The sequence below is a fragment of the Onychostoma macrolepis genome, chromosome 09 (assembly GCF_012432095.1).
Source record: "Onychostoma macrolepis isolate SWU-2019 chromosome 09, ASM1243209v1, whole genome shotgun sequence".
Lineage (NCBI taxonomy): Eukaryota > Metazoa > Chordata > Actinopteri > Cypriniformes > Cyprinidae > Onychostoma > Onychostoma macrolepis.
In genome coordinates, this window is record NC_081163.1 from 14,825,737 (window position 1) to 14,848,878 (window position 23,142).

At 36.5% G+C, this 23,142-nt stretch overlaps 2 protein-coding genes and 1 long non-coding RNA gene across 5 annotated transcripts; 2 read left to right on the top strand and 1 right to left on the bottom strand.

Moving 5' to 3' along the window:
• The first annotated feature begins 309 nt into the window (after positions 1-309).
• On the top strand, positions 310-2,624 carry si:ch211-184m13.4 (uncharacterized protein LOC798560 homolog). Its single transcript, XM_058787800.1, has 2 exons — positions 310-334; positions 543-2,624. Exon 2 carries the CDS (start codon positions 553-555, stop codon positions 1,564-1,566), a length of 1,014 nt encoding a protein of 337 aa, XP_058643783.1. The 5' UTR covers positions 310-334; positions 543-552; the 3' UTR covers positions 1,567-2,624.
• A 1,166-nt stretch (positions 2,625-3,790) lies between these two features.
• LOC131547317 (uncharacterized) lies at positions 3,791-7,971 on the bottom strand. 3 transcript variants are annotated; one of them, XR_009272901.1, is made up of 5 exons: positions 7,808-7,971; positions 7,321-7,418; positions 6,409-6,564; positions 5,051-5,108; positions 3,791-4,934 (listed from the first exon to the last, which is right to left on the bottom strand). It is a non-coding gene; the product is annotated as an uncharacterized LOC131547317 (long non-coding RNA). The 3 variants fall into 3 exon arrangements; XR_009272900.1 differs by having other exon boundaries at positions 6,409-7,418; XR_009272899.1 differs by lacking the exon at positions 7,808-7,971 and having other exon boundaries at positions 6,409-7,465.
• An 8,981-nt stretch (positions 7,972-16,952) lies between these two features.
• Positions 16,953-21,949, top strand: gpr183a (G protein-coupled receptor 183a). The gene is made up of 3 exons (XM_058787799.1): positions 16,953-16,968; positions 19,300-19,596; positions 20,584-21,949. Exon 3 carries the CDS (start codon positions 20,601-20,603, stop codon positions 21,705-21,707), a length of 1,107 nt encoding a protein of 368 aa, XP_058643782.1. The 5' UTR covers positions 16,953-16,968; positions 19,300-19,596; positions 20,584-20,600; the 3' UTR covers positions 21,708-21,949.
• Positions 21,950-23,142: the final 1,193 nt, after the last annotated feature.

Genomic DNA, 23,142 nt, shown 5'->3' on the forward strand with positions numbered 1-23,142 from the left:
CACTGGAACATTTAGTATATTTTAGCTGGAATTTCTTGTTAATGGCAAACAGTATTTATATAATATAGGTTTAATAAAAATATAGAAGTGTGAGTAATTAAATCTGAAAAGAACAAACAAAAAAAAAATACATTGGAAATAAAAAAAGTTTTTTCATGACTATTTCACTCTAACAGAGACTTACAGGATACCTTATCTAACCCCAATTGAGCTTAACCAATCAGGTTTAAGGGGGTGGGTTTCTTTTGAAGTAATTCAACAAAAACGCTTACTAACTCACTTACTAAGTCACATCACTGTACAGTTCAAAGAGAGACAGACTATCAAACCAGCTGTGAGTATCAGACAATTATTGTGACTTACTGATGTGCAAGCTTTTGGATCACAAATGATATTATATATATGCAAAACACTCACTGTGCTCCAAAAGTTTCCACAGCAATATATCTAAATATTTCATTTTACTGAACATTTTGTTGTATGTTGTGGTATTTATTTCCTCCTAAATGGGCTTGTTAACAGTTTTGTATTTCCCCAAACAGTTTCAGAAACATGACAGACGAAACGATGCCAATGAATGGGAGCTCCACAAACCAGACTTGTGATGTTTTCATCTACAAGGAGTCTGCTCGGATCTTCTTTCCCATTTTCTATTGTCTGATTTTTGTCATCAGCGTGGCAGGTAACAGCCTGGTCCTCTGCATCACCTGTCAGAAAAAGCAGAAGATGAACTCCACCACGATATATATCATCAACCTGGCCATCTCTGACACCCTCTTCACCTTGGCTCTTCCTGGCAGGATCACCTACTACATCCGAGGCTTCGACTGGCCTTTTGGAGATTTCTTGTGCCGGCTGACTGCCATGATCTTCTACTGCAATACCTACGCTAGCATCGGCTTCATGACCTGCATCAGTGTAGATCGCTACTTGGCCATGCTGCACCGTCAGAGGTGTCAAAGACTGAGGAAAACCAAAGTCGTGCGAGGTATCTGCATTCTGATATGGGTGGTGGTGCTTCTTGAGACATCCCCTCTGCTCATGAAGAACACCATGGAATACAGATCCAGTCATCGAACATGCATGGAGTTCTCTAATTTTGATAGCCATTGGATGGCATTCGTTCTCCTGTTCGCTTGCATCATTGGGTTTTGCTTTCCACTGGGACTCATCCTGTGCTGCTACAGTCAGGTCAGCTGCAAGCTCTCCAAGACGGCCAAGGAAAACCCGGTGACCAACAGGTCTGGAAGCAACAGCAGGGCCAAAAATATGATCCTGCTCATTCTGCTGAGCTTCGTGGTGTGTTTCAGTCCCTACCACATCAACATCATGCAGTTTGTAGTGAAAAGGTTGTACAATGTGCCCACTTGTGAGGACTTAAAGACTTTGAAATTGTCACTGCAGGTGACCGTTGCCATGATGAACTTTAACAGCTGCCTTGACCCTATTATTTACTTTTTTGCCATCAAAACCTACAAGCAGAGAGTCATGAGTCTTTTTAAGAGCTACATTTCCATTTCAGCATCCTCCAGGAGCATGCAGGAGAACAGCAGTAGTAATACATGAGGGAAAATTTTATGTAAAGTAAAATTTGATGGTGCAAACTGCAGAGGAAATGTCTGTGCACGTGTGAAAATGCGGTTGGATATCTGTAGAGTGAAGAGTTTCATACCTTATATTTCTGAGCAAATGGCATTCAATTTCTTATCATTGATGGTGATTAAGTCTGTTTTTTGGGAGGGATTTTTGACCACATTTTGTGTGTATTTAAGATATCTGACTTATCACTGATATTATGTTGCTTTTTTGTGGTCATTATGAATTTAAATATGAATCTAACATGAATTTGTCACATTTATAACTGATGTTCATTTGATATTGTCATATATTTCTGATTGTGATTAATATGCTATTGGATTTTAAATTTTTTTACTTGGTCATGTAGGCCTGCCATTGACGTCAAATGAAATTCGGAGACTTAAAGTGAAAATGGAAAATTCTGTCATCATTTACTTACCCTCATGTTGTTCCAAACCCGTAAGAAATTTGTTCATCTTCAGAACACAAATGAAGATATTTTAAACAAATTTGAGAGATTTTTGAGAGACATTTTGAGAGATCTCTCAAAAAAAGAAAGAAAAATCCATATGAATCAAGCGATTTAATCCAAGTCTTTTGAAGATACATGATTGGTTTATTTGATGAACAGCTTTAATTTCAGCTTTTCCCAAATAAACATTAATATCTTCATTTGTCTTCCGAAAATAAACAGAAGTCTTATGGGCTTGGAATGACATGAGGCAGAATGATGACAGAACTTTAATTTTAGAGTGAACTAACCCTTTAAGAATAATCAATTAATTGTAAAATTCCCACATAAAGGTCAAAGAGGCTAGAAGACCATTCTGAGTAAGAATGAGTTATGTAGGTGTATGTTAATACCTGACATTTCCATAAGCTGCTCTGTAAATACTGTGTTTTGCTTTAAAGATGCTCACAAAGTGCATGTAAGATTTCAAGCAACCCCTATAACGGCATTTTCCATTTGGGAATTTAAAGTTTATGTAGCTGTCAGTTTTGCTAAACAACTTTCTCTGAATAACAATTAAAGAGTTAATTTACAAGTTATTGTGTTTTATTTCGCTTATCATCTCCAGCTGCCTACACAACACTAAAAAAAGTGCGAAAAATGTTTTTGATGACCTAATTTGCCATTTAGTTATCAGCCCCTGGGAATGCACAACAATATTCTAAACACCGCAACTAGAAGTCATTTATCTATAACCAGAAATCACATCTCAGTGTTTCTTAGAATGTCATGCCACTTGATTCACTCTTTGTAGCTGACATATGAGACATATCAACTGAAACAACGTTACTACGAAACGCCGATGTCTACACCGTCACACTCTTCTGTGTGGGCAGTGGGGACCAAAAAGCGCACGGCAGCACGTGTTTGATGGGAGCACGTGGGTGTTAAACACACACATGGCAGTACTGTTCTTTTTCCTGCTTAATTTCACCTGAGCTTTAGAACAGGATATCGACACATAACCACAAGCACATGAAGTGTCTTTTTTAGCCTCTACAGGTGGTTTGCTAGTCTTTGTTGTGTATTCCATGAAGCTACGTGTCTATAAAAAAATGCGGAGAATGTGGCAAGCATTCAGCAGCCTACAAAACACAAGGATGTAGGTGGCAGATAATGTGGGTGGTAAAATTGTCTTTGCAGAGAATATATACTCAAAGAATATAATTTCAATTTAACAATGATTACAAATGCACAGCATCTAGCTAAAACATTCAATGGGGCAATAATATGACATTTTCTCAACCTAAACATATACAACATCCTCTATTTCCCCAAAATATGTGGTACAAGACATTCACGGCGGCAAAAATCCTAAGTCAAATGAATACAACTTTTTTGTACCTCATTAAGTTAACCGGATCTATTAAAAAAATTATGAAAAAATAATTATATGGATCTTATTTGTTTGTTTGTTTGTTTATTTATTGCACCAATATTTTCCACCCTAATTCTTCTCTGACCCCTAATTCAACCAGATGTTTTTTTTTTTTGCTATTTGTCTACACAACGTCCTTTTCATCAATGAAATGAGTAATAGTGGTTTGCTGCATTCACGCATCCACCAAACACCTTAATCACCAGTCGGACCAAAAGAAAAAAATGGTCTGATACTTTCTTCTTTTTTTAATACGCCAGTCTTTTATTGAGGTACAATTTGTTTCAGATAAACCCACCTCAACTGGTACATAGAGAAAAAAAAAAGAAAAAAAAAAAACTTGCTATGGTTCACATCACTCATTTCCTGCCCTAGTTTCTGAGTTGTTGTTTATTTTGGATTTTACACATAAATAGGCATATTAGTTCACCGTAGTGCATACAGAAATGAATGCCTCAACCTCTTCTACTGTGAGAGGATTTTTTTTTTTTTACCCAAATTAGCCTCAAAATCTTGTCTTTCCTTGTGACCTTTAAAAATGTGGATGTATCTTAATTTAGATTAAATGAGTTTAAAATTTCCTGGGCCTGGGAACATTTCAGTTACATTGCTGCCTATGGAGGGTCAGAGAGCTCTCAGATTTCATCAGAAATATCTTCCTTTGTGTTCTGAATAAGAACGAAGGTATTACAGGTTTGGAACCATATGAGGGTGAGTAATTAAAGGGGTCAACGGATGCAAAATTCACTTTTACAAGTTGTTTGAACTGAAATGTGTCTTGGCAGTGTGTGTACACAACCACCCTATCTCAAAAAAATGATTCTTTAAACTAACTTAATTCAATTATGGACAGTGGTTCCACACAACCAAATAGTTTTTTGTGAACGCAGTTTTTTGAACCTATGCAAACTCTGTGTTGTGTGAACACAATTGAATGAGGAAGAATCTATGTGAAATAGTAATATCCAACCAACTTAATTGATTCACTTCCCTGTAACTTAAACCGGTTAAGTTCAGTGAACATGTTTTGGTTTATTAAAAACTGGCCAAATGTGTTTCACTTTATCAACATAAGGACGTTTGTTTCAAACAACTCATTTGAATTATGGACAGTGGTTCCATCCAATTAGTTCTAGTTACTTTAACTAAATAATTTCTATTTAAAGCTACTCCCTTCAACAAAGCATTTGTGTGTGATTGTCTTGCATTGAGTCATAAAAGACCAGATGAGTCACAAATGATCAAGTGTATATCAAGGTCAGGAGGGTTGCTCAAGTTCAGTCCATATATCAGTCCCAGAAACATGGTTTTGCATGGGGTATACTGCTAGGGTCCTGAAGAACTTTATCTTCCAACCCTCCAACATCTGCTGGGCTGTCTTCAATGTCTGCACCTTCAAATCTTATGACATATCAGATTCCCATGGGTCTTCTGGATCACCTCCTGAGTGCTGGCAACATCTGTATCCTAGAGAGGATATTTAAAAGTAAAAACTCAAATTCTTGTGTATTAACTTTATCATAGCATTCATCATCCTTGGGGGGAAAATACATTTTTTTAAAAAAAATAAAAAAACTACTCACCATATAATCCATAATAAGACTGCTAGGGTCTTCAGTCGGGTACTTCAATATCATTAGTCTAAAGATGAAAACAATAACACAATCTATCAGATTTGGCCTTTACATTTTTTCTAAAAACAACAACAAATTCAGTCATACAGGAAATACAGGCAAGCAGTCAAGATGTAATTCTAACAAACATTTCAGTGGAAAATGAAACCATAACAGTACTGGGCCACATCAGCACAGAAAGCCACTGTCCTTCAGAGTTCAGCAATATTACCAATTAAAGGGATAGTTCACCCAAAAATGAAACTTCTGTCATTAATTACTCACCCTCATGTCGTTCCAAACCCACAAGACCTTTGGAACACAAATTAAATGAAATTTGATGAAATCCGAGAGCTCTCTAACCCCGCATAGACAGTAACGCAACTGAAATGTTCCCACACCCAGAAATGTTGCAAGGACATCAGTAAAACAGTCCATGTGACATCAGTGGTTCAACCATAATTTTCCAAGCTGCAAGAATACTTTTTGTGTGCAAAGAATGAAAAATAATGACATTATCCAACAATTCTTCTCCAAATCATGTCTTCCGCCATTATCGAGAGTACCTCTGCATGTAAACAATGTACGCGTGTGATTCTGCTGACGTCTGTGTGTAATTACTGTGTGTCACTTTACTAGCCTGACCCCCAACTCCCCCCTCTCTTCACTTGTGCCCCCTCAAAAATAATGAGTGCATGACGCCCCTGTTTGGAGGAGAATTGTTTAATAAATATTATTTTCATTTTCTTTGCACACAAAAGGTATTCTCGTAGCTTCGTAAAATTACAGTTGAATCACTGATGTCACATGGACTGTTTTACTGATGTGCTTACATCGTTTCTGGGCCTTGAATGTGGTAGTATCCTTGCTGTCTATGGAGGGTCAAAAAGCTCTTGGATTTCATCAAAAATAAAGGTCTTACGGGTTTGGAATGACATGAGGGTGAGTAATTAATGACAGAATTTTTCATTTTGACAGACATTTTTGGGTGAACTCTCCCTTTAAACACACCTGAATCAGCTAATCAAGGTTTTTAGGAATTTTCAAACAAAAACAAAGTCTTACTAGAAGTTTCAGGCAGGTGTGTTGGAGCTAAACTCTACAGAACACACTTTTGGACACGTCCGCCTTGCCTCAAAATAAATTGTTTTTGGGAGGTTAATGCATTTGTAATATCTGTCACATATTTTGTATGTATTGTATTAATAGACCTAATCTCATTATATCGGTTTTATTTGTTAATACCCATAACCATAACCCTAAAACTCAGTGGCCAGTGAGAAAATAATGTTTTAATACAAGGTTTTGTTGAGTGTAGTTGTTCTTACCTGTGTAATGGGCACCAAGAGGGTTTAATTCCTTGTCCAAGGACTCTTCTTCGATTTGCAAACATCATATGTTTTGCAGTGTGGATCCATTTTGGCAAAGACTGCTGACACTAATGGTCCCATCATAATTCTCTCCGTCTCAAATTCTGCACAAATCTGTAAACACATGAAGTGCAATTCGTTACAAGAACACCCATACAGTTTAACAGCAAAGACAAATTCAATTATCAAAAACAAATCAATGATTTATTTGCGTGAGTAATGAATATGTTTATCATTCCAAAAGGGTGGACGTGATTACATATCTGGGGTATCTGCAGGATTTTTAAAATCAAATTTAAAACTTACAAAGACCTTTTTAAGACCTGGGGGCTGTTGCATAAAAGGTTAGGACTAGTCTTAAAAGTTAGCCTTTTTTTTTTTTTTTTTTTTAAGACTGGTCATAATTTTTTTAAATTCAGTTACATAAAAATTTAGATTAGTCCAAGTTGAATCCAAAAAATAAAACTGATTACATCTGGCAAACTGCTAGTTTTCACGTTGCTCTAACAAAAACTGAAAAAGCAAAATAATTATTTTCTGCCAACAGGTGGCGCTTCTAGACCGCATAATATAACTGTTTCCCCGGTAACGGCAATACACAAAGCAGCGCTGCACAGGACTTTGAAACTTGCGTTGCTCATGTTTATTCAATGTAATCATAGCCTTTTGAAGTTAAATAGTCACATTAAGCTTTATGGCAATTCTTGTCTTTCTGTCCGCAAATGCAAGACCTCTTGAAATCATAATACTTTCTTGTACCATTTAAGACCTTGTATGGCCTTAAATTTGATACAACTAAATTTAAGACATTTTAAGGACCTGCGGAAACTATTATTTCTGTTAATAAATGATGAAAAGACGATACAGCACTTCAGTTACTTGTTTTCTCCTCCGTCAGTAAAGTTGTGACATTCCTTCATTTCTTCATCAGGCAGCGATGAAGTAAGAAAACAGTGATAAAACGCATGCTGTTACAAAAGAGGAATAGCAGATAAAATGTTAAAATGTATGCGAATATGGCATTATTTGTACTTGCTTCCGTGCTTTAGCTGATTGAGTAGGATAGAAAGAGCCCAGGGAGGTTTTATTTAACTGTTCATATATCAGTAATAAGACGGAAAACCATCTGAATTAAAAAAAAAAAAAAAAATTCGCCCCATAGTCTGTTCTACAAGCACACATAACGTTACAGTCCAATACAGAAAGACATGCGCTTTCACATCTCCCAACCGCACGAAATCGGCGCGGTAAACGGTTACACAATAACTACTCGACTGCAAAACACTAAAAGCATACTGAAAACACTAACAAATGAAAGACTTTGGCTTAACACAAAGAAAACTTTAGATTTTCTTACCTGACTGGTACTTCTAGACGCCATGATGCACATTCTTCGGGCCGTCTTCATCAAACGCGTTCGAAATCGTCATATCCGTTTTTTTTTAAATGGCGAAATGAAACCCTTTACGTTAGTTTAACAATATATAATTAAGTAAACTGGAAAATTAAACAGTTTAAGTTAATTAAACACAATACAATGGTGTTTTGGCTGAAAATGAAATATATTTGTGTTGTTTTAACAAAAAATATCTGAATAAAACGAACAGTGGCACAAAACCATTTTTTTTGAGTGTATAATGATAAAAATCCACCCAGTGGTTTTTTAAAATATTGATAAATCGTGACCCCTTTCTAAAATCAAGCCATTCTCAGATTTTTGGCTGTGTGTCGTCACTCAGGCCAAGGCCTCTCCCATGATTGTTGATTGACACTATAGCATCTAACCTTAGACCCGCCCTGAGTGAGCTGTCATCAGTCCACCATTGTTTCGACCCCACGGTTGTAGACAAGAATGTCTCCTAAGCGATTAAGGTGTTTTGTTGTTGGATGTAATAATGAACATAGCAGTCGTTATTTACTCCCGACGTCTGAGACGCAGTGGATTAGCTTTGTTTTTGAAGGAAATGAATCCTCCAATCAACCTAAATGCATCTATGTTCACGTGAATCATTCGTGATCCAGTTTCACCTCCAGAAGAAGTGAGTATAAGTTGTTTTTTTAAAATGAATTTTGCAAATCGCCTTTCCTAATAATGTGCTAGTTACAGTCTCTCAGAGAACTGCACCTCACCCCACAGAAGAGAGGGGTCGGGTGATAGGAGCTCATTAGCATTTAAAGGGAAATGCACCATAACGGCTTGCTGTGAACAGAGCTGGTTTTGACAGGTTAAAAGGGTGTTGTTTTACACTACCATATAGACTTTTCATTAAACCCTAAAGAATCAAATCAACTTGTGGAAAATGGGCATCTGATGACCCCTTTAATGACAGAATTTTCATTTTTGTGTGAACTATCCCTTTAATGTTTGACAGAAAAGAAAACAAGACTGTAAAAGACAAAAGTATATTGTGTTCAATAGATTGAAAAGTGGTTAACATTACAATTGTTCAGCTGACAAAATATTTTTCCAATAAAACCCTTTCCAGTTGACAAAAACACAAAAATATTTTGAAAAGTATGTGATTTAGTAATCCTTTTTATCCTTGTAAAATTCAATATAGTGTCTGTCCTTACTCAAGTCTAGGGTACCACAATGATTGCATGCAGCCTTACACCGTTACATTCTTCTCATAAATTTCCACCTTGGTTTCGGTGTTTGTACAAAGTATTTTGTATTTTTGTGTGTGCTGTGGGCATTTATGAAGAAGTTCTCAACTTTTGTCTCACGTGAACATTATGCTTTCTTAATGTTTTTGAGGAAGCTGTGGCGCCTTGGTTGGAACTTTTAACTAACACAACTACCGTGCACTTTGAACTCACATATACAATTTCTGTATAAAAAGTTATTTATTATATATTGTGTATATATTAATATATTGATTATGAATTTTTTATATGTACACAAACACATGAACACGCAACATGCAGTAGTAGCGTAAGAAAAGATGCTCTTAAACACATTTTAACAATGCATTTATAATTCATACACAGAGATAAGAAAAGCAACATCCTTTAATCAAATGAATCACGAAAGACAAAAGTGCCGCTATTGAGACTGTGTTATCTGATGTGAGAAAGGAATTCGAGAAATGTTCTACTGCTAACATCCTGGAGCTATGTGGCAACAATATAAAATTAGGTCACATAATGAATGAAACTGTAAAAAAAAAGTAAGCAGTAAACTTAATCATGGGGTTTGTCTGAACAATTATTAAATTATTCAAAACACTCACACATTTACACGAAATAATGAGGATATCAGTAATTTATTGTCATTTTCCAAATTAAAATGACCATAAAGTAGTTTTACTTCTATATGACTTATATTAAATAATTTACGTATTATTTATTGGTATTGCTGCACATATCTACAACCTGAAGGAGGCATCATATCTTCAGATCAGAATGTCAAATTACAGTGGGGAAAAAAATTATTTGATCCCCTGCTGATTTTGTACGTTTGCCCACTGACAAAGACATGAGCAGTCTATAATTTTGATGGTAGGTTTATTTGAACAGTGAGAGACAGAATAACAACAACAAAAATCCAGAAAACGCATGTCAAAAAGTTATAAATTGAGTTGCATTTTAATAAGTGAAATAAGTATTTGACCCCTTCGCAAAACATGACTTAGTACTTGGTGGCAAAACCCTCGTTGGCAATCACAGAGGTCAGATGTTTCTTGTAGTTGGCCACCAGGTTTGCACACATCTCAGGAGGGACTTTGTCCCACTCCTCTTTGCAGATCCTCTCCAAGTCATTAAGGTTTCGAGGCTGACGTTTGGTAACTCGAACCTTCAGATGCCTCCACAGATTTTCTATGGGATTAAGGTCTGGAGACTGGCTAGGCCACTCCAGGACCTTAGTGTGCTTCTTCTTGAGCCACTCCTTTGTTGCCTTGGCCGTGTGTTTTGGGTCATTGTCATGCTGGAATACCCATCCACGACTCATTTTCAATGCCCTGGCCCTGACGGTACATGGCCCCGTCCATCGTCCCTTTGATGCAGTGCAGTTATCCTGTCCCCTTAGCAGAAAACCCCAAAGCATAATGTTTCCACCTCCATGTTTGACGGTGGGGATGGTGTTCTTGGGGTCATAGGCAGCATTCCTCCTCCTCCAAACACGGCGAGTTGAGTTGATGCCAAAGAGCTGGATTTTGGTCTCATCTGACCACAACACGTTCACCCAGTTCTCCTCTGAATCATTCAGATGTTCACTGGCAAACTTCAGACAGGCCTGTACATGTGCTTTCTTGAGCAGGAGAGTGCTCCTAATATCAGCTCTTTACCTGTATAAAAGACACCTGGGAGCCAGAAATCTTGCTGATTAATAGGGGATCAAATACTTATTTAACTCATTAAAATGCAAATCAATTTATAACTTTTTTGAAATGCGTTTTTCTAGATTTTTGTTGTTGTTACTCTGTCTCACTGTTCAAATAAACCTACCATTAAAATTATAGACTCATCATTTCTTTGTTAGTGGGCAAACCTACAAAATCAGCAGGGGATCAAATATATATATTTTTTTTTTTCCCCCACTGTAAAGGAATAGTTCACCCCAAAACGAACATTTGCTGAAAATGTACTCACCCTCAGGTCATCCAAGATGCAGCTTGTCACTTCACAAGATATTAATTGATGGACTGGAGTCATGTTGTGTATTACTGTGATGTTTTTATTTGCTGTTTGGACTCTCATTCCAACGGCACCCAGTCACTGCAGAGAATCTACTGGTGAGCAAGTGATGTAATATCACCAAGGGTGTCAATTTTCAGAAAATTTTCATTTTTGGTGAACAATTCCTTTAAAGTCCGCTACCATCCTATTTTCACCTCTTATTAGTTCAGTATGCCAAACAGTCTCTGTTTAACTTTATAGTTTGCTTTATAAGCACATATGAAAAGAACAATAGTCTACATCGCATAGTTATACAGCTATACAATGTTTATGATTTATTATATAAAATTAAGAAATTATATCAAGACTTTCTTAAAATTAATGGGTTTCGAATAGGTATGTAGCTGCGTAAATCAATGTTCACACTAAATATACTTTCAGGCTTCTGCTGAATCCTAAAAATGCAATAATGGAGCATTACTGCCATCTTGTGACTAAACACAGCAAACTTTAGGTTTGTGGCAAAAATCATGTTGGATTAATGTGGAAATCAGGGGCTGTTCAAAGCAAATAAACTAAACAAAAGAAAATGTAAATATTATTATTATTCAAAATAACTGAAAAAGTGGTTAGTTTTTTTTTTTTTAAATGCTCTTTTGTGAAATGTAAAATTTCTGTTATTGCAATATCTTATTAATAAGCTACATAAGGATTACATCTGCATCCTTGATTTGCTCTCAAATGGCTCCATGGGAAGACCTTTTAAAATGTTCCATATCACTTCCTAAATTATTACAGTCAACACTTTTGCTTGATTATTTTAGTTGATTATTCTGTCACGATATGTTCAGGGACAGGGCAAGCAAAATAACTTTTAATTTATTTGTATATTACTTTATTCAAATCAATGTATATGAGAATTGCTTTTCACAAAACATTTCCAAAGTGGCTTTACAAAACTTTACCCCTGAGTAAGCCAAAGTGCAGTGTGCCAAAAAAACTCAAGTTAGATATTTAAGATCCTCCAAACCAAGAGGAGGAACCAAGACAGAAAAAGCAAGATTACCATAATTTTCTGAATTCAGTCCAAGACTCAAGTTGGGGAAGCCCTCCTCGTGGGGTATGGGGATGGCACTTACTAGCCTGTTTGGCAGGAAGCAACCAACAGAACATAAAGTCAGTATAAACAATCAGTTAAAACAGTCATTTCCTGAATGCATATGACAAGATGATACGATCTCCCTGCCATGATAACCACATGAAAAAACAATGGCAATGCTGCCAACCCATGCGTGGAAAATTTTACTCATGACCACCTTGACCAAACTTTCATGGAACTGTGTTTCCAAAACAAGAAAAGCAAAACACAGTCAGGGGAGATGTGTGAACATTTCAAAATGGATTTCTAAGAACGCTGGCACAAACAAGCAACTTTATCTTGCAGGCTATGTGTGAATGACAAAAAATGGTATCACTTTAGTATCTGGATACTGTGATAAACAAGTTTTTTTCTTCGCCAGCTAACCCAACACCCAGTTGTGTGAAGTCAGCAAGAGCATCCTTACCACAAACTCTAACTTCCTGCTGGTGTGTTGCAATCTAATCTTTGCTACCATTATGTTTGTTTTGTGTTGAAGTGTTTATCCTCAATTTGCTTATTTACTTATTTAAATATTTTCATCCAGAATTGTTTATAATTTACAAAATGTATTCATAAGAGTTATGTATGTTATGTTATCCGTAGACTTATTGTGCGTTCAAGACCTCCTGGAAAGTTTGTATTTAGGAGTTGATCAATTATAATTACAACATTAAAGGGATAGTTCACCCCAAAAAAAAAAATCACCCAAAAATTCTGCCCTTAATTACTCACCCTCATGTTGTTTCAATCCCCTAAAACGTTCGTTCATTCGAACACGATTGACGATATTTTAAATGAAATCCAAGAGGTTTCTGCCCCTCCATAGACAGCCTAAGCAACGTTCACTTTGAAGGCCCAGAAAGGTAGCAAAAAAATCATGAAAGTAGTCCATGTTTCTCCAGTGGTTCAGCTGTAATTTTCTGAAGACACAGTTTTGGGGTTTTTTTACGTCAAGAAAACAAAAATAATGATTATTTAAAAAAAAAAAATCACTTCCGCTTCGATCTCCTACATGTGTTCACAAGTGCCTCTTAATCTTCTCCAGTCTACAAGAGCTGGTTCCCTTTGATTTCCATAGTATGGAAAAATAATAATACTAAAAATACTATGGAAGTCAATGGGAAACATCAACTGCTCTAACCTGATCTCATGTGGGAACTTTTTCGCAAAAGGGTCATTCTACAGAAACGTCCACTTTTGGTATGGCCTTAAAATGTCTTAAAATTTTTTTTTTTTACATTTAAACTTAGACCACATTATTAGATTACCTTTTGACTTTATGAATACATATAAATGACAGCTTAATTATATATTTTTTAGCTTTTTTGTGCAATTATTTCAAGACCATATGTATCATTTTTTGTCACTGGTGTTACCTTCTTTAGCAATATTAAAAGTTTTTATGAAATATTATTTCTAAAAAAATTATTCAGCACATGTAGTCAGAGTTACAGAAAAATAATGAAAATGCAAGAAATAAGGAGATTATGTTTTATTTATTTAATGTAACAGACAAAAACAGTACAGTAACACAGTAGCACAGCACAGTAACACCAGTGACAGTAACACCAGTGACATACATTAGGCCTGATATACTGATCTTCACTGGTGTTATCCATAAGGAAGGTAACACCAGTGACAGTAACACCAGTGACAATTTTCATGAAAAATGCATTTTACAAAATGTCTGCTGCAAGGTATCAAGCCACTTGTTGTCAATCATGGTATACTCACTAAATTAAGTAGTTTAATCCATTTGTATTATAGTTTTTTTTACAATTCCCTAACAATAAATAGGTCACACCAGTGACATCAACTAAAAGCTTCATATGAAATCATGAGATAAATGAGAAAATTTCTCATAACTGAAAAGAAACAGTGGACTAAACATGGGCCTTTTTTCATAGATGTTTAGAAAATAGCAAGGGGGAAGTCGAGTGATGTCATCAGTGTGATTTTTTTATTCCAAAATAAAAGACTTTTGTTAAGCGGTAACACCAGTGACACAACTCGGGACCACTGTTTTCATTATACATTTTATAATATTTATTTGGCATTTTGTTTTATTATGCCATTTATATCATATATTTGATAGTTATGAATAGACTTTTGTATTTTAAATGGTAGAAAATCCTGTTTTTGACCTCAAAATAAAGCACTTTCCTGCTGTACATGGCTGTGGGGACGAGCAGTTTTGTGGTACTTATAATTCTATATAATTAATTTTAAAAAAATAATGCCACATTGATGGCTCATGAAGGTGAATTGTTTAAATAACATATTGTTTCATTTTAAAATATAAAAAAATTGTAACCCTAATGCGTATTTCAATTGTAATATTTCTTTAAAGTCTAGGGACAGAAAAGTGGACGTTTCTGTAGAATGACCCAAAACGTGAAAATGTACCAATAAGCGCATATCACTGCAGCGCAACCGCAAACGAACTAGGCGGTAAAACAGCGAACACTTGTAATCATTTTCCTACACAGTTATTTACAGCTCCATATGTTTCGCTTTCTGGACATAAGCTTGCTCGGTACCTCAGCTGGTACGGAATTGGGACTTCGGATGCGGAATTCCTGGGTACAAACCCCATGAAAAACATAACTCGCGATGAAAGAGCTCGAAGATGAGAGATCGAAAAACACGCTAAAGCGGCATGCTTGCGATTGCGTTTTTACCTAACTTTCGCTTTTGTTCATAATATCGGATAGGTTTAGGTGTAGTGCAGATGGTACGTTATTTTAAAACGTCATGGAGCATTAGAGTTATAGCACCACTCAACGGACATTTCAAATCAGACCTGCGGTAACACGTACAAAACCAGCATCACATAAAATGTACCATACGATCATCTTTTCCGGGGGAAAAAACAAACACTCTTTTAGCGCTACTCAGTGGACATTTCACATCGAATGTGCCACGAAATGTACATGGCGCAACATATTTCACATCTCGCAAAAACGTTCCCACAGGTACGTCATGAGATCAATATATTTTTTATGTTTATCAAAAGAAAGAAATTCATACAGATTTGGAACAATTTGAGGGTGAGTAAATAATGACAGAATTTTCATTCTGGGAGGAACTATGTCTTTAAGTGGATTAAAATCACTTTTGTCGGAGCAAAACATTGATGTACTTTTCTTTTTTTTAACAAAAACATTTTATTGTTTTTAATTAAATTCATAAAGATGATGTAAACTTAATTGTATATTCTAATATTAAAATACTATTGTATTTTATGCATGCAACTTACTTTGTGTTATTGTAAATAAAAAATAACTTTTAATTTATTTGTATATTACTTTATTCAAATCAATGTATATGAGAATTGCCTAGATATTTAAGATCCTCCAAACCAAGAGGAGGAACCAAGACAGAAGAAAACAGAAAAAAAAATGTGTGAAAACAACCCACAATCTCCTTTTCGCTCATTACATCAGCAGAAGTCAACAGTCTAAAGCATCATCCACTGCAAACATCTCAACATTTATTGAACCAAGGTTATCAAGCAAGAATTTCAAAACGCGTACTGTACTACACAAAAAGTTAAACATTACTGTTTTTCAACATGCAAATCATCTACACTCACTGGCTACTTTATTGGGTCTACCAATAACTGCTAGTCAATGCAAATATCTATTCAGCCAATCACTTGGCAGCAACTCAATGCATTTAGGCATGTAGACATGGTCAGTACAATCTGCTCAATTTCAAACTCAAGAAGAAAGAAGATTTAAGTGACTTTGAACGTAGCATGGTTGTTGGTGTCAGAAGGGTTGGTTTCCGAGTATTTCAGAAACTGCTGATCTACTGGGAATTTCACAGAAAACCATCTAGGGTTACAGAGAATGAGAAAATATTCAGTGAGTGCTACCACTGTGTTTTGTGGATGAAAATGATTTGTTGACGCCAGCAGTCAGAAGTGAATGGCCAGAATGGTTCAAGCTGATAGAAAAGCAACAGTAAAACAAAAAAGCAGAAGAGCATGGGCTCACTAGAAAATTGAAAAAAGGTAACCTGGTCTGATGAGTCTTGATTTCAGCTGCAAAATTCTGATAGTGGGGTCAGAATTTGGCGTAAGCAACATGAAAGCAAGGATCTATCCTGCCTTGTATCAATGGTTCAGGCTGGTAGCAGTGGTGTAATGGTGTAAGGGATATTTTCTTGGCACACTTTGGACCTCTTGGTACCAATTGAACATCGTTCACAACCTGAGTATTGTTGCAGACCATTTCCATCCCTTTATGACCACAGTGTGCATCTTGTGATGGCTATCTCAAACTGTTTTCTTGAACATGACGTATACTCAAATGGCGTTCATAGTAACCAGATCTCAATCCAATAGAGCCGACAAATCTGCAGCCAATACGTTATGCTAACATGTTAATATGGACCAAAACCTCTGAGGAATGTTTCCAGCACTTTGTTGAAGCATGAAGATGCTATGAAGAATTGAGACAGTTCTGAAGTCCAACACGGTACTAACAAGGTGTAGATAGATTTAAATGTAGATTTCCTCTTTTTAACAACATCAATTCACAGTTCCTTGACACTACTAACGTCTGCTTCACACTTTAACTTACCAACAAGAAAAAAGTCATACTCAGCTGCCAATCAGTTACCCAGTTAACCTTTAACTCAGATATACTGAAAGTAGACTATTTGTGTCACATTTGATTACAACCTGTACTGCATTACAAGAAAGGAATCATCATCGTCTGATTTTCTTGTTGAAAGATCTGAGATCTGAGGTAAGGTGACGGTCTTTTCAAATGAAAGATTCTGTGATGGTAAGGCTGGTTAAAACTTTTAAGTGCATTGCTGACACTCAAAACAACTGAGCTCTCTTTTGCTATGAGTCAGAACCGAAACATCTGCCTAGTGTGCTTAAGAAATGAAACAATTTCAGCTAGCATTCTTCCAGTCTCTGTGGTGTTTGTGGCCCAAATGATATTGTTAGGACAAAATTTATTATAAAATATTTGATTTGGCATTTTGTTTTATATGACACTAATGGTAACAAATCCCTGTCTGTATGATTTTAAAAGCACAAGCTCTTAATTTAGAAGCCAAGCAGACATTTTTTCATGTTTTTGACTCATCAAGTCATCCAGTTTATTCATTCAGACACAGACAGATTCATGAAACGCTATGTGATGTAGGTAGAGTGCTTTATCCAAAGTGACTTTACACCACATTTTTTTTACATATTCAGTCTTCCAGCAGTAATGTGCGGTGAAGAGTAATGCTCATGGATCAACCCTTGATGTGTTTAAACCTACAACCTTCCAGAAAGCTAAAATAATTAAATATAACTGTATGTAAATTAATACAAATAAAAACAACATTCTATAAGTTCAACAGTCAATGACATTCTATAAGTTCAACAGTTTAATCAGACTGTTCTGGAGGCCACAGCGGGTGTGAAAACCACCCTGAAGTGCATGAAAAACACCACCGGGAAATAGTTAGCAACTATGTATGCCATACCCTAGACGTGAGAAGTTATTGCTTACACATTTGTAAAATGTGTTTTTCTCGCATGTGCAAAACCAGCAGGTGTGTATGCCACAGTGCTATAAACAGGGGTCAATCTGTAGACAGCAGAAACTGAAGCTATTACATACTTTCAGGTTTCCTGTTTATCACACTAATTTTCTCAGAAAACAGAGTTAACTGAAACGAACATCTCACCTTTACAATGCTTATAGAATGTTTTGTTTAAATTTACAGTAAAAGTAGAAGAGCAGGAGAGGGTGTGGGGTGAGAACATTCAAAATATGCTAAAAACAAGCAGACAAGTGTAAGATAAATGACTTGGATGCTTATAATTGGATATTAAATAAGTTAGAACAGTGATTCTGTACAGAGCACATATATATTTCAGAGACTTTCATGCTCTTGTGTGTAAATGTACACTGACATTTAGCCTAATGCAGTCACACGCAAACACAAAAAATGGGACTCCCCGCATTGGAGAGCTCAGTTATTCTGGAAAAGTTCTGAACGTTGCTTCACCACATGAAAAAAAAGGGAAAAAAAAAAGAAAGGTGCTTCAGATTTAGGTAATACATGACCTCACAGGAATAAATTAGTCATTGCTTTTTATGCAATACAGTGTTTGCATATATGGAATTAAGATTGCAAATTTTGATTGCACACATTTAAAGAGCATTGGAAAGCTTTATCAAAAGCCACATCCTCTCAGAAGTTAATAGAATAGTAGCTTTGGGGACAGACAGCAGTCGGAAATAACCTTTTAGATTTCTGCTTAGTGAAAGTAGAAAAGCCCTGAAAGTGTTGTAAACACCATGAAAAAAAAAAAAAATAATAAAATGTCTCTGTGTGTCATCACCAACTTTATATGTATTACTGAGAATATATAACCTTGACACTAAGCAATCTACAGGAAATGTTTTAAAATCCAGCCAGAAGTGTTTGATTAGATAACAGAAGTTGTGAAGAACAAAATCATGTCGTGCGACCTGTATTCTCAATCTTTATGACAAATAAGTTAGCTACTGTAGGTATGTACAGCTATAAAGCAGGCATTTGTGTTCTTTAATCCATCGAAACCTTGTTTTAGGTGGTTGCCTACAGGTGCACATACTGTAGGATGTTTCAGACTAAACAGGGAAGTCTTTCAAAAGCTTGCAGATGTAATTTTCATCTTCTAACAATAGAACGAAGAACTGCGCCCTTTCACAACTACTGTCACACCCAGCGATGCTGCAAACCACACGATAAAGAATCAAAATAACACATTCTATTAAAACTGAAGAAAAATCAAAAGTGCATTTTTCCATCTAATATCCCCAAAATTTCTACCATACTAATTTACAATTAAAACTATATAATAAATGAAGCTGGATTGTTCCCCCTCATTAACACATGAATATAAATATATGTTTAAAATAAATAAATAAATAATAATGTATAAATAATTATCCTTTTTTTCTCTACTTATGTTATTGCCGGTTGTGTCACAATTTTCACAAATTCAGTACCCAAACTAAATTATTAAAGTAAACCTTAACAGGGGTTATAAAATCCTGTTGTGTTTCATCCTTCTGAAACCACAGCTGAACACAGAGGACACGTGTAGGATGGCAATTAACATGTGACAGCGAGAGGTCCTCACTCGAAAGAGAACAAATGAGAAAAAGGAAAAAAAAAAAGGCAGATCTTGATCAGAAATACAGGAAATTATGTCGTCGTCATAGTTACAAAAGCAGAGTGGAAACAGCATTTCATTGCTCAGTCGGGGTGTGTTAGAAAACGTGGTTAATGCCGGACCAGGAGGTGCCACTTCTGACACTGCAATGATCAGACCACTTGACATAACACAGGCACAAAAACTGAGGCACAAGAAAGAATTGGTAAGTACATATGTTTTTATAATAATGTTTGTGAAGGACTAATTGAAACTCTTTTTATGGATCACACAAATAGTACTTAATCATCAATACTCTAAGAAACAGCTCAGGTGAAATTTGCACACTTTGTATATTTTGTTTTGATCAGTTCTTGCTTCAGTTAGTATATATATATATATATATGCGAAATGATGTTCAAGCTTAATTTTTACATTCTTGATTATTAATGAATTTATTTTTATATTAATAATTTATTTATAGATAGATAGATTCTGGTAGTCTAGTCTAGTATGTTGTATTGCTTCAGAGCATGTGAGTACTGCGTGTACTGGCAGATGGATGATTCATTAACATACTACAAATCTATGCATAGAACGGTTGCTCTAGTGAAACAATTGTGAATGATTGCAAACTGCTAAAGCAGCATATTCATAAAAAAAAAATATGCTGTTTCTTCTCAATTTCTTTCAAATCACCAAAAAAGTGGACATAAGTTTGCAGAAGTATACTAACCATTACGCAATCATTGTTACCCCATCACAGAGAACTGTTCTACTTAGACGTGTTTTTCTAGTAGTCAAGGTCTTTGTGAGGGTGCAGAATTCGGGCAGTTGTAGGACTGACAGGAAACACCTTTCACTGCTCCAATGGAGTGCAGTGCTCGTCTGGACCTCCTGTCTTCACATTTGCGCTGATGATTGACATAAAACTTCCTTGCCATTCAGAGTGGTCTCACAAATTTCCGCACATGCACATAAAAATAATTTTACACGTTCATAAAAACGTTGTTATAGTGAGTAGTGAGTTTGGGGGCGAGTGCTTTGAAACCACAGGTGGGTAATGGCATATCCTTTGCCTGCGATGTATGCCTATTACAAAAAAGGCGCAAACTGCTTGCACTTCCTTAGTGAAACAACACTGTGTAACCTGATAAAAGCACGGATTGAGTTTCTCAGTTCTGTAGTAATTTATCTGTTTTCCCTTTTTCAGATTTCATAACTGAACCCATGGAGATGCTAGTAGCTACAAACATCACCCACAATGACACCTGTACCAACCTGTATGACCATCGTAGTTGGGCACAGTATTTCCTGCCTGCAGTGTATTCTCTGATTTGCATTGTGGGACTGCTGGGCAATGTGTTGGCTTTGCATGTCATCTGGCCTAATTTAAAAAAAATCAACTCCACAACTCTGTATTCTGCCAACCTGGTAGTGTCGGACATCTTGTTTTCGCTTGCTCTGCCCTTGCGTACGGTTTACTATGCCAAGGGGTTCCACTGGCCGATGGGGGAGGGTTTGTGCAAAGCCGTGGCACTGCTGTTCTACATCAACATGTACGCCGGTGTCAACTTCATGACTTGTTTGAGCGTGGACCGTTTCATTGCAGTGGTGCTGCCGCTGCGCTTCTCCCGATTCCGAAAGGTTCAGAAGGTGCGGTACATCTGTGTTGCCGTGTGGTTTGTTGTGTTGATGCAGACCCTGCCTTTGCTGTCGATGCCCATGACAAGCGTAGAGAAAAGTGGTCACATAACGTGCATGGAGTATCCCAACTTCGAGAAGATTGACAACCTGCCTGTCATGCTCATCGGTGCCGTGATGCTTGGCTTCGGCATCCCTGTGATCACCATCCTGGTGTGTTATTCGGCACTGTGCTCCAAGCTTCGCCTCCTGGCCAAGTCTAATAAACTGACAGAGAAGTCGGGTCGCAGTCGCAAAGCCATCGGTGTGATTTGCACCGTCATTCTTGTGTTTGTGGTGTGCTACACCCCATATCACGTCGACCTCCTGCAGTACATGATTAGAAAGCTGCGGTACAAGCCAGACTGCTCAGAACTGCATGACTTTCAGATCTCCCTTCACATTACTGTCGGCTTAATGAACCTTAACTCGTGTCTGGATCCCTTCATCTACTTCTTTGCCTGCAAGGGATACAAGAAGAAGGTACTCAGACTGCTCAGGAAGCAAGTGAGCATGTCCTTCTCAAGCGTGGTCAGGACCTCGCCTGAAGGCTCCTCCAAAGACGTGTTTGCGAACGACAAAATCCATATGAGCTCCAGAAGCACTCAGAAAGAGAGGAGCAGTGTGCTGTTGAGCAATGGTTTTGAAGGATAAACAACAACAAGAAACGCAGTTCACTGACTATATGAGACTTAATATCACAGCAAATTTCTTACCTCTGGATTACTTTACATGCTGTTCAAGCTAGATGGTTGTTAATATTTTATGCTGTTTAAAGATTATTGCACATTTGTCATACATATTGTAGTTCAGTTGAGTGCTAGAATTTGTTCTTCATTGTTTAAATTCATCTTTTGAATCATAATAATAATAAAATAGCTGAAATAGCAAATTTATATACGCAGTGACATGCTACAGCAGTCTCGTACCAAGTACCAAGAAATGGTGCCTGTGGTGATTTTAGTTTAGACTAATGACTCAAATCTTCTGATTCCAGTCACAAGAAAAGATTTAATCACTGATTCTTCAGTGGCCCTTTTGATCCTCAATCATTCCAACACTGAGACATGACCAATGAGTCACTGAATTACTCTTTTTGTTTTGACTGCAGTCTGACTTTAGATGTATGCTAAAGGTTGGTGATTTGATCTGCTCTCAAATAGTATAACACAAGCATGTATTATTATAATGTAGGTGCAAAGTAGTGAGCAAGAAGAATCATGACCAAAAACCCCTTAAGTGAGCTGTCTTACTGGAAAGAATCACACTTTTATCTCAGTGGTTCCTTATGCAGAATTAGCAGTGTCTCAGGATGATAAACCAACTCAACTGACAATCAACTGTGTCATCATATATTTAAATCAGCCAGATGAGCTTCCACAGCACACAACAAAGCTTGCCTGAATGTATTATGTCAAATTTGGAGCTATTTTAAAGCAACATATGATCAAGATGGATAAATTAGTATTTAAATTATGTCTAAGCGAGTTTTTGCTTGAAACAAGCTAAATAATCTGCCAATGGGGTAAGCAAAATAATCTTGTTTTCTGTTTGAAATAAGAAAAAAAAAAGAAAAAGAAAAAAAGACAATGATTTTTACTTAAAGGGGTCATCAGATGCAAAATTCACTTTACAAGTTGTTTGAACATAAATGTGTGTTGGAAGTGTGTACATATATAATGATAAAAATTCACCCAGTGGTTTTTTTGCAGTGTGAAATCATTCCCACTGATGAATTCGAACATAGTGTTTATATGAACGCGACATAAAGTGATCAGGTTTATGTGTTAATTGTGACTTTTTTATTCCGACTGGGCCACAAGTCCAACATTCAAACAGATTACTATGGTCCATGTAAATGTGGCAACTGTAATTATTATTTACAGACAAAAGTACCTGCTAAAGCAACAGTAACTCTGTGGTCCACTAGGGGGTGCACAGGGTAAAAATCTCAGTCCAGATTCTAATAACAATTTTTTTTTTTTTTTTTTTGAATCACTTTAGCGCAAACATTCAGTTGCAGTGTCTGTTACCAAAGGATAATCTTTCTACAACAATCAAGTTGAGAACATATACTGGCTAATGGAGG

Bases quoted from the DNA above. Each gene is read 5' to 3' on its own strand.
- si:ch211-184m13.4 (XM_058787800.1), top strand. From the start codon at position 553: ATGACAGACGAAACGATGCCAATGAATGGGAGCTCCACAAACCAGACT.
- gpr183a (XM_058787799.1), top strand. From the start codon at position 20,601: ATGGAGATGCTAGTAGCTACAAACATCACCCACAATGACACCTGTACC.